The 12,380-nt window shown below is 39.2% G+C and overlaps 1 protein-coding gene across 4 annotated transcripts in view; it reads right to left on the bottom strand.

Annotated features, from left to right (window-relative positions):
• CDKL5 (cyclin dependent kinase like 5) overlaps positions 1-12,380 on the bottom strand; it is a 189,406-nt gene that overhangs the window by 63,348 nt on the left and 113,678 nt on the right. For 3 of the 4 annotated variants that reach the window (XM_027099686.1, XM_027099683.1, XM_027099684.1), the window contains one exon: positions 4,545-4,681. In XM_027099686.1, the coding sequence (XP_026955487.1) occupies positions 4,545-4,681 (137 nt within the window). Of the gene's footprint in view, positions 1-4,544; positions 4,682-5,165; positions 5,330-12,380 lie in introns of all 4 variants that reach the window. The other variant, XM_027099685.1, reaches the window with a different exon arrangement.

Below are 12,380 nucleotides of genomic sequence, written 5' to 3'. Positions count from 1 at the left end.
CCTAGATCATTATGTAGTGTCCTTCTTTGTCTCTTCTAATAGTCTTTATTTTAAAGTCTATTTTGTCTGATATGAGAATTGCTACTCCAGCTTTCTTTTGATTTCCATTTGAATGGAATATCTTTTTCCATCCCCTCACTTTCAGTCTGTATGTGTCCCTAGGTCTGAAGTGGGTCTCTTGTTGACTGCATATATACGGGGTTTGTTTTTGTATCCATTCAGCCAGTCTATGTCTTTTGGTTGGAGCATTTAATCCATTTACATTTAAGGTAATTATTGATATGTACGCTCCTATTACCACTTTCTTAATTGCTTGGGGTTTGTTATTGTAGGTCTTTTCCTTCTCTTGTGTTTCCTGCCTAGAGAAGTTCCTTTAGCATTTGTTGTAAAGTTGGTTTGGTGGTGCTGAATTTTCTCAGCTTTTGCTTGTCTGTAGAGGTTTTAATTTCTTTCTCGAATCTGAATGAGTTCCTTGCTGGGTAGAGTAATCTTGGTTGTAGGTTTTTCCCTTTCATCACTTTAAATAGGTCCTGCCCCTCCCTTCTGGATTGCAGAGTTTTTGCTGACAGATCAGCTGTTAACCTTATGAGGATTCCCTTGTATGTTATTTGTTGTTTTTCCCTTGCTGCTTTTAATATTTTTTCTTTGTATTTAATTTTTGATAGTTTGATTAATATGTGTCTTGGTGTGTTTCTCCTTGGATTTATCCTGTATGGGACTCTCTGTGCTTCCTGGACTTGATTAACTATTTCCTTTCCCATATTAGGGAAGTTTTCAACTATAATCTCTTCAAATATTTTCTCAGCCCCTTCCTTTTTCTCTTCTTCTTCTGGAACCCCTATAATTCGAATGTTGGTGCATTTAATGTTGTCCCCCAGGTCTCTGAGACTGTCCTCAATTCTTTTCATTCTTTTTTCTTTATTCTGCTCTGCAGTAGTTATTTCCACTAATTTTATCTTCCAGGTCACTTATCCGTTCTTCTGCCTCAGTTATTCTGCTATTGATTCCTTCTAGACAATTTTTAATTTCATTTATTGTGTTCTTCATCATTGTTTGTTTGGTGTTTAGTTTCTCTAGGTCCTTGTTAAACGTTTCTTGTACTTTCTCCATTCTATTTCCCAGATTTTGTAACATGTTTACAATCATTACTCTGAATTCTTTTTCAGGTAGACTGCCTATTTCCTCTTCATTTGTTTGGTCTGGTGGGTTTTTCCCTTGTTCCTTCATCTGCTGCGTATTTCTCTGTCTTCTAATTTTGCTTAACTTACTGTGTTTGGGGTATCCTCTTCACAGTCTGCAGGTTCGTAGTTCCCACTGTTTTTGGTGTATGCCCCCAGTGGGTAAGGCTGGTTCAGTGGGTTGTGTAGGCTTCCTGATGGAGGGAACTGGTGCCTATGTTCTGGTGGATGAGGCTGGATCTTGTCTTTCTGTTGGGCAGGACCGTGTCTGGTGGTGTGTTTTGGGGTGTCTGTGAACTTATTATGATTTTAGGTAGACTCTCTGCTAATGGGTGGGGTTGTGTTCCTGTCTTGCTAGTTGTTTGGCATGGGGTGTCCAGCACTGTAGCTTGCTGGTCGTTGAGTGGAGCTGGGTCTTAGCGTTGAGACAGAGATCTCTGGGAGAGCTCTTGCTGATTGATATTATGTGGGGCCAGGTGGGCTCTGGTGGTCCAATGTCCTGAACTCGGCTCTCCCACCTCAGAGCTCAGGCCTGACACCTGGCCGGAACACCAAGACCCTGTCAGCCACATGGCTATGTGTCAGGTTAGCCCACTTCAGGGTTGTAGAGGCCAGGGTCAGACCTTGGAAGCTGATGGGGAATGAGGCCAACTCCTGGTCCAGGACAGGGCGCAGGTCCAAAGGAGGTGGGGAGGGCGTGTCCTAGGAAACGATTGAGTCAATGCGTCCAGGCTGGGTGGGGGTGGTGCTGGGTAAAGGGAGGCCCAAGGATCTGGATCCAAGAAACTGGATATTTTCCCAAGATTGTCAGGGCCACGAGTCAGGAATCATCATGGAGAGAAGCCAAGGACAGTGCCAGGATCACACAGCTGGTAAATAATGGAGTTTGGCTTAAACTCAGGCCAGTCATCTCTGAAGCGCACATTTTTGTACCCTTATCCTATGCTACTCTCAAAGATTCTCAGCTGAAATAGTCCTGCCCCTGCTTCCTCAGCTCTTTCTGCTTTCCTCCATCCCAACGTGCACAATAATATACTGCAATAAACTGTTTACTTGCCATTCCTTTGCAATGTTTTTAGGTTTTCACTTCACTTTAAAGAAACCGACACAGGATATCCTTGATACATTATGGGTAGGAGGTATGTAAGAAAACCCATCAGAATTCCAACCAGAAGATCAATACTCAAAAGGCCTTGACCCTGCCTCTAAAGAGAGTGTGGAAAGTGAATGTATATTGATATGTTTTAAGTTAAAACAAAATGTTTAAAGTATATATGCATCATTTTTTAGTGATTCTCCACTCAGATTGTCTCTTTCAATTAACAAATGCACAGGAGGTCCCAAATGCACAGGAGGAATAAGAGGGCTTTGTAATAAAGAACATAAATTGTATGTCTCATTTCATATTCAACTCTAAATTCCTGAGTTATAGAGAGGAATGTCCCCCAATATCCATTCTTCCCTTACTAGAGTAATACAACTTGTAAGTGGATGCCTAAGTGTCCAGAATGAAGAGTACATTTTCTTTCTGCCTTGCAGCTAGTGTGGCCACACAACTAAGTCCTGGCCAATGGGATGTGATAGCTGGAGCTCCATCTTGACCTTGAGGACAAATTTCAGGGGTGGTAGAGCAGAAAGGCAGAAGCAACCTGGGTCTCCTATGGCTGTGGAGCAGAGTTACCATACCCGCCTACCTTTGTATTTGTACCTGAGAGAGAAACTTCTATTTTGTTTAAGCCACTGTAATCCTGCGTCTCTGTTACAACCCCCTACCCCTAAGAGTATCTTTCTCCTTGCCCTCTTGAGACTCATTGTCAATCATTAGGCATCGCCACTGATGGGAGGGTGATGGTCACCTTCCACTGAAAAACCATAAGGCCAGCACAAGAATCCCAGGCTTGCAGGTCAGAGGACTGGAGTTCTGGTAGCAGCTCTGCCACTTACCAGCAGAGATTGCAGACATTACATAGTGTCTGATACACAGAGGTAATTTCTCCATTTTTCATATGAAATTGTTATTAACCATGAACAATCACCATGAGTAGAACAGAAATAAAAAAGATAACTGAAATAGATCTGTCAGAATTTTATTATTTGGCAGTGAAAACTGCATGATTATTTTTGACAACTAAAAAGTAAGCATCTGATTTTACAGCAATCCTTTTTTATAACTTTTTTTTAAATATCAAACTTCAGTTTTATTTTGGTGGGAAGTGCCCCTTAGGAAAACACGTAAACTGACACAGAAAAAGAAGCCTTTAAATAGATTTTTGAAAAGAAACATAAAACAGTGTTTTAAAACAACAAAGAGCCTTGTAATATTTTTTCAAGTTTTGCTTGTAATGAAATCAGTATATATATATTAATTAGAAAAATAAGTTGTAATGGTTGAATTAATTAAAAAGCCACATTACTGGTCACCCATCTTGGCAACGCTACTTTCCATTTCGTGATGATGGTGCTGGTGGTGATACTCTGTCATTTATGACATAAAAAGCACCTGGGAATTGACTAAGGCAAAGATAAACCTCTCCAGTCTTAATATTCTTTAGATAATAACAGGAAATCAGGAGGATCCACCTTTACTCACGAAGGAAACCTCTAAAAGTTCTGTCTGACTCCAGTTTATTCTACTCTTGTTAAGGCACTTAGTTCTTGACAATAACCACCTGTAATAAGCCATCTGCTGTCCAAGAAATTCATAGGCACACAATATTGTTCACTGTATCGGACATTTGCCCTTAGGTCATATGATTAAAACTGTCACTACGAGTTAACAATTAAAAAAAAAAACTGAAGCAATTACAGAGACAACTTAAACAATGTGTGATTTTTTGCTTTTCTCCCATGCTTCTAATTCCTTACTTGTGGTCTCATCTACCTCCTCAAGCTTTACCTTATGGCTCCTGGCACATCTTCTTCCCTCAGATAAAGCCACGGCACTGGCAATTCACAAAAGGCTGCTTCATGAGCCCACTCGTTAGCCACTCTAGGTCTGATTCAGACACCCATCCTATGCCTGTCATCACTGACAATTTACGTGCCTCTCCCTCAGAGGCCTTGCTTAGGTTTAATTAAAATAAACCAAGTCTAAAAATTACTTGGTGAAGATAGAGTCTAAGACTTAAGAAGCCAAACCAATACATTGTTTAAATTTAAGATTATCTCTCTACAGTTAAATTGTACAAAATCCTTCAATATATTTTCAGGACTTCTAATGATTATGGGTACTACTGTCATTTTTAAAGTCAGATTATGAGCACAATGACAAATCATACTAGATAATAATACTTTCTTTAATAGTTTCAGAAACAGCCCTAAATAAAAGAATGAGGCAAATCTCTATTGCGTCAGTTAGTGACTTACTTTTTCAACATACTCAAACACCAAGTACAATTTCCCCCTCCGACGAAAGGCTTCCTTTAACTCCACAATGTTTTCCTGCTTGAGAGTACGAAGCATTTTAAGCTCTCGTAAAGTCGTTTCCTTGACTTCTTCATTTTCTAGAATGTAAACAATGGTGAATAGAGCAAAATTAAAGCTTTCAAACCACTATTCAAAAAATTCTAAGAACACTGAAAACATACCAATTTCACTTTCCACTTTGAGTACTTCTGCATAAGCAGTCCAAGGATGGAATATTCAATATCACATTTTCTTGTTGAAAGGATCAAGAAAGAGAAACTTAAAGAAGAAAAGGCTTACTTGACCAGCATGAACCTAATTTTCTGCTTGTATTTTCTTATACTCCTTACTGCAAAGTATATATGTAAAACAGACTTATAGATACGACATATAAATGCACTGTCATTTTAACTCTAACACTACATACTGAGGAAGAAGGAGTTTAAAAGGGTAAAAAGGAATTAACCACATCAGTGTGCAGAGGAGTCTTTATGCAACATCTGTAGCAGTTGATATTTTAAACTTTGGCCTGAAGCTTTGGTTTAGAAGAGCATTTTATTCCCCAGGCTGCATGTGAGTCACCTCTGTAAGCAGAGGTCATATGCCAGGCATGCACAATGCAGGTCACAGTCAAGTTGCAGGGAACTCTAAGGGTGTCTGATCTTCTCTTTGAACAGAGGCTGCTGCATGTTCCTGCTGTCCTCCTTTGGCACGTCCGTCTGTCCATCCCAGGTAGTGTAGCTGTACTGGGATGGAGAACTTATGCTGAGCCAATACACCCTTTCGTATCATCAACTCCACTCATGATAACCCCCACAGACACAGAGGAAGGACAGAAATCACATTAACTCTAATGGATCAATTGGCATGGGAGCAGGGAAGGCAATATTTCATGTTAAAGGAGTTTTTATAATAGCTTTAGATTTAACCAGGAAATTCTAACCATCATGTTTACATATGTATATACAAGGAAGGATATAGGTTCATAATCCCTTATCTGCATTCCAAAAACCAAAAAAAAAAAAAAATCAGTCTAAAAATTGAATACTTTTTCTAACTTTACGGCAAATCTCTTTAGAGGCAAATCCTGAACTAATACGATACCACTGACAATCTTTGTTTATCCTACTTAGTATGAATATTCATATATTGTGCTGTAGAAATAATACCTGATTACAGGATGCTAAAGTGACATGCCATATTTCCATTCTAAAATCTAAAAGTTATGAATTCTAGAATACATTTGGCCCCAAGGTTTTGGGTAATGGTCAGAATCCTAGCTTGAAAGTCTAAGCTGTGTAACCCTCAAGTTCAGGCATGTCTGGGAAGGTAGAAAATAGTTTGGGGACAGGGAGGAGAAAGATGAAGATGCCTTCAAGGAAGAAATGTTTCCTAAGCAAGATACACAAGAGAAAAGAACCTAAATGGGGCCAAAGGGGGAGGGGAGATCCTATATGCAGTACCAGGAGTCTCAGATTACGGTCGCACCTCGCAGTGCGGGATCTTAGTTCCCAGACCAGGGATTGAACCCGGGCCCAGCAGTGAAAGCGCCAAGTCCTAACTACTGGACCGCCAGGGAATTCCCCTAATCCCCATTCAAACTGAGTTTAAAGAAAAGAGACTATAACAAAACCATGGGCTTTGGAGTAGCCCCAGAATATCTGTAACAAACAGACAACAAAGTCAACACTCCTTTGTGAAATGGTTACACAAGGGAAATATTCTCCCTACTTCAAGAAAACTGTTGGAGAATGCTGGAGCACAGATTAGGAAAGGAGAGAGGTACTGCCTATCAGAAGGCAGGAAGCAGCAGTAGCAAAGGCTGACAGTAGCATAGGCAGTAAACCAGCCCAGCCCACATCAGGGGGGTCAACTGGGAACTGGGTACTCACAGGGCCCATGTCAGAGCATGAAACAGGGGGGCCACCTGGCAGTAGGGGCAATGTGTGTGACATGATTAGGGGACTTCCCGAAGTGGCTGAGAAGGCTTGTGGGGGGGGGGGGGGATAAATGTCCAGCTGTTCTGCAAATTGGGGCTAGACCAGAGAAGTAGTATTTTGTAACTGTCAGAACTGCTAAAGCTTAGGGAAGCTAAAAGTCTTCAGTCTTATGAAGAAGGTTAACCTGCTTCTCTGCGGTCCCATCTGCGTTACTCCCAAGGTTAGGGTAATCAACCTAAAATCCACCTGTCTCTAAGATCTGCCACACAGATCTCAATATGAAGCAAATAAAATTACTTCTAATAAGGAAGTAACTCAGCAAGAGACAACTATGCTACTCATGACCTGATCCTTGTCTGCATTTCCATCCCCATCTCATGCCCTTCTCTCCCTCCCTCACGTTAGTCTTTCGGTTCCCAAAATAGCCCCAAACTTTATTTTTCAACCTTAGGGCCTTTGAGCTTGTTCCCTCTGCCGAGAACTCTCATTATACTACCAGACTCTTTACAGGGATGGCTCCTTCAGGCTGCAGTTTAAACGTCACTTGATCACTAAACCAAAGCAAGCCTCCATCCCCATGCTAATCCGAGAGCTCTAGGAGGACAGGTCTAAGTTCTGCTTGCTGTTCAACAACGAACACCCAACCACCTAGGACCGGACCCGGCACAGAGGGGATCAATAAATACTTCCTACACGAATGCCTTCACTGGTGTCATGAGGAAATCCTTGCCCATATGTGGCTAGCTCTTATTCCCTTAAAACATGGGAAGCAGCACTGTGATAGCAAACAATAGGCACTTTGCCCTCTCAGTTTTGAGGACACTGCTTTCAATCTTCTCTCTCCAGAACTTTGAAAGGGCAGCTTTTCAGACAGTTAAGACAAACTGAATTTATTTTCCCCTATTCACCTCTGCCCCGGTAGTCTTCTACAATATGTGATTATAAAAAATGGAGGCTCCAGAAAACCCATTGCACCAAGAGTCAAGAACACACATATATTCGGTCATTAGAACATCCCTAAGCTATGCTGGAGCTGGTTACAAATAAATGGTGCAACAAAGTCAAAGGTAAATAAAGTTGGAATACCTTTTCTAATCAAAAGCTTGGCGAATTCTTGGCACTGAAAAAAGGGAGTTTTGTATCATTAGCAACTTGTGGTAGTTTCACCTTGCTAACAGATAAAGCCGAATGGCCAAAGCAGAATGGCTATCGTAGAAGGAACGTTGGAGTAGGATCTGGGAGACCTAGATTTTGGACCCTTTTAACCAGCTAACACCGTAACATGTGATTTTGGGCAAGCCATTTAATTTTTCATTCATAAAATAACTAAATGGGCACTCCTCTGCACCCACACATGTACCCTTTTAACCAGCTAACACTTTAATGTGATTTTGGGCAAGCCATTTAACTTTTCATTCATAAAATAACTAAATGGGCACTCCTCTGCACCCACACATGTACCCTAAAAAGTCCCAGGGCCTTTTCCAAATCTAATAATCCATGATTTCTCTTCATTAAAATTTCATTGATTATGAGCCTAAACCTCATTGAATTTATATCATTTGAATCTATACTGACTTTGCTAAACAATGGCTAGAGAGAAAAAGGGAAACGAATCTTCAAAAAGAAGCTCACAAAATCACTTAGCATGCAGAGCCAAAACCACCTCATTTGAGCAGCTCATCCTGTTTAGGAAATGAAGGCTCCTGTAATTTATGTCAGTCATAGTTGTTAAAAGTTGAGGTAAGCACTTTGGCCCTAAGATTGTAATGAATGGGAACAGGTAGAAAGTGGAGTTATTAATTCCCTAAGTGCAAGCAAAATGCACACTCTTCATTATTTGGAGATCCTATCATTTTGTTCCTCTGAGTACTTTTAAGGTTCCTGGCCTACCCCCTGTACTTTATAATGAAAATTGTGGCACTAAATGATCAGATGATCGGGAAAAGGAATGAACATTCCACTTACAAATGCTTCTCTCCTCAGAGGTTCAGAAAGTAGCAAAGCTGCTGAGTGAGCCAGTTTTTTAAAGGTGGAAGCACAGCCCACTAAAGGGGGCGCAAACACCCCTGCCTTTCAGTTGAAATAATCTCATGGCTTTTTATTTAGGCTAGGCTCCTCCAGTTCACAAATGAATAAACCAAGTCTAGAAAGAATAACTTTCTCAGGGTAAGTGAAGGGAATGTCACACCGAGTAGAACACAGGGACGGAGGCGCCTTGGTGTAAGGCAGTGAGTGAGCTTTGGAGAGTGAGTCAGAACCCCCAAGTCGGAACACCCAAGTCTAGACTCTGCTTCTGCTTAACTATGTGGCAAAGCAGCATGGTGTGGGCGGAAGAAAAACTCAATGAAGATCCTGGGGTCTGTGTCTTAGTCTCAGTTAATCACATACTAGCTGTGGTTCCTCAGCTGTAAACTAGAGTTAGGGTTCTACTAGATGATGCTGAAGGTTCCACCATGTGATTCCTGCTTATGTGCATGCTGATGGACCTGGTCATCAATTACCATGGAGGGTGTTTAGCTTAGTACAGGCAGCAATTATGACAAAGTTATATAAATTCTATTGAGTGATGACTAAATGGTATGGTAGAAAAAGGACATTAAGTTAAAAAAAAAAAAAACTAACCTATTTCTAAGCTTGCCAGTAAGGCTGCAAGTTAACACATCTAAAAAGCAAGAAGGGAGATTCAAAGTAAAAGAAAACAATTTTTAAGAATAAAGATCACAGGAGCAAAAGAAATGCAAAGATAAGTGACGAAAAGAGAAAAATCTACAGATGAGCAGAAACTCTTCTGTAAAACTATTTTTAAAGGACTGTGGGCTTAGAAAAGAAATCCAGAAATAACTATAACCTACTTTATGAAATCACAAACCTGACATTTTTGTATAGCCAAAGAGGCCCTCCATAATGGACCTTTAAACAGGTACAATGTGGGGAAAAGTCAAGTCATCCTTGCACAAAACCATAAGGGTGCCATTTTTGAGTGTGGTTGCCCTGACTGAAGAAGGAACATCAACAGGAGGGCAAGTAACATGGCCAGGGGGTTTTGAATGGTGGTGCTGCTGTCATATATACCAAAAATGATGAGAAAACTTAAATCTTCAGAGATGAAGGCCAGGTAAAGCACAATGGAAATGTATTAAACCATGAAAGGTGCAAAATGTTCACCAAATCTTAGGAGAATCCCTGAAGTTTGAAAGAGATACATTTTGGTCATTAAAAAGAAGTGTGGGGAAATCATGACTAGCCAGAATGCTCAAGCTTAGTTAATTGATTTCTCTATTTAACCAAGGTTTGCAAAGTTTGTCTCAAAGCCTCTCTTACAGAGAAATCCGGTTCTTAAATTTAAAGATTATGAACCCTTGTTTTCTACACATGTACAAAATAAGAGACCGGGGTTCCCCTGATCCCGAGATCAGGATAGAGCTTTCTAGTGTCTGGGTAAAAATAAGGATGAAATAAACTGGAGCAAAGAACAGATGATCAATTAAACATTTTCTCATGATTAAGAACAAAGATGTCCATTCCAAGGTAAAGTATTTATCTATAGAAACATAAGCAGCAGCAGGATATGAAATGCAAGCAATTTTATTTGATATAAAAGCAAAGACACAACCTAAATTCCATGTTAACCATGGATTACAACACAGCTCCCTGACAGTCAGCCTCCTTGCCATGTACGGAGGCCCAGTGACAAGTGGGGAGGATCCCTCCTCACCCCATCACCCATACATTCAGGAAGGACTGAAAAGTTCAAATAATCAGAAGGTGTTGTCACATCAGAAGATCCAAATGTTTGTCAAATATAAAGTTTAGACCACAGGACTTCTTCAATTAAAGGTTAAACAGTGTTTTTTTTTCTTGCTGGTCCAAAGCTATCTAATCTATATCAGTGTTCTTGGATTATTTAAAAAATTGAGGACGGTAGACACTGGCACATGCGTGTATGTGAAAATGATGATCCAATAGTGATAGAAGATTATCATCTGAACATCAAATCTCATTGTACAAGATTGGAATTATAGGAAAGGTAGGAGGATTAGGCTAAATTTATTATTATACATAGTCTGAAAAGTACCTTTTAACTAAATAATCTCTAGTATCTTTTTGGTCTGTGGTCATTTTTCTCTTCTCAGAAAAATCCAAATATGTACTGAGCAGAATTAATTCTATGGAGACTTCTGGTCGGTTAGGTATTTATTAGTTAATGTTTCTCTGTGGGAATTTACATTAATAGACAAATTTATAATACTATCATTCAGGATATCATTAAGAATTCGTTATCTGAGACTCCACATTTGTGATGATGTATAAAGAAGCAAAAGTCATCAAAACAAGAAAATATTAACAAATGAAGTGATCTCAAATAAAACTGTCATCACTCAAATATTCCTTCCTTTTAACAGGTGTTGATTCCCACCAGTGTGTCAGTCTTTCAGGGAAAATCATAGGCACAGACACTGATAAATGATCTGATGGTGTTATATCAGCTAACAACTGGAGAATAAAAAATGAACAAGGATGAAGACAAAAAAACAGGAACATACAAAAACCAAGAGAAGAGTGACAAAGTCTTTTGTATATTTTTAATGACCTTTTTATTGTGAAAGTCATTCACTGACCTAGCCTATGATTTTACTGTAAAAATTGCCCCACCCTGCCAAAAGATAGCAATTGATTCTTTTTTCTAAGAAACAGTACATAGTTGCTATTATAATCTAAATTGTGTTAACTATAAGATAAACTTATTTTTATAATTTTAGTTTCATTTTTTCAACTGAAACTCCCGATCTAACTTTTTATTTACTATGAAATTTTGGTTTCCATTTTAAATAGTAATCTATTGTCCTGGGATAATAAGGACTTCTTGAACTAAATAGTGGTCTACCTTAAAATGTTGTTTAAAAAATGTTTCATGCAAATTTGTGCATACATATGAATTTAACAAGAAAACAGGACATTATCATAATCTTTTAAAGCTAACAGGAGGTAATATATACTCATAAAATATTCCTTGACATAATCAGCATAAGAATACTTGATTAGCTTGAACGTGGGTCAGACCAATTTCAGATCCTATTTCAGTTTAACAATGCTTTCACAGGATTATTTCATTACCTTCACGAAGATTTTTAAACATTGGATTTGGAAAAGTCACTACCAAAATATCAAAATAATATATTCAGAGTAACTAATAAAAGAAATTCATGAGAGCTATATGACAATAAGGGCAATATTATCATGAAACTGTATTTTTTATTATAATTAGCCTGACTAAAATTTAAGATGATAAACTGATACAGAATTAAGTGGTTTACATAGGGGTTGAATGGACATCCTCACCTATACTAGACTATCTATGTATACTTCACACTCCAAAAGGGTGTTTACCACACATTTTCCCTAACTTTCCATTAAGCATGGTACTACACGGCAGGAGGAAAAGGGTAAAGACAGAAAAGATTGTGTGAGATCTCCCAGGGAGAACTGGAAACAATAGGAAAGTGTGCCTAGAATAGGTTTGGAATTAAAAAGTTATGAATAATTGGATATGTTTTTAGATTCTATTGCTGAAATATTTAGGAAGTGTCCCTCTAGAAGTATGTATAGGCGCCCTTACAAAGCTGTCCATCTGCAAAGTGGGTGGGTGATGCGGCTGCATGCCTGTGAGGTATGGCAACTGATAATGGTCCAGCAGAGATGAGGGCAGAGTGGATTCATGTTCTGTCAGCTCAGTGAAATAAAAACTGATCAAATGTATCCTATAATGTTTAGACTATCCATACACCCCTGGGATGCCACAGCTAGAAACAATCTCTCTCGCCTCAAAATTATACAAAGTCATTCAGCCACTGAC

Source organism: Aethalodelphis obliquidens, unplaced genomic scaffold (genome assembly GCF_003676395.1).
Source record: "Aethalodelphis obliquidens isolate GAN/ISIS:26980383/991018 unplaced genomic scaffold, ASM367639v1 scaffold137, whole genome shotgun sequence".
Taxonomy (NCBI): domain Eukaryota; kingdom Metazoa; phylum Chordata; class Mammalia; order Artiodactyla; family Delphinidae; genus Aethalodelphis; species Aethalodelphis obliquidens.
Note: the sequence above shows the minus strand (reverse complement) of the source record. Positions and strands in the feature narration are given on the sequence as shown.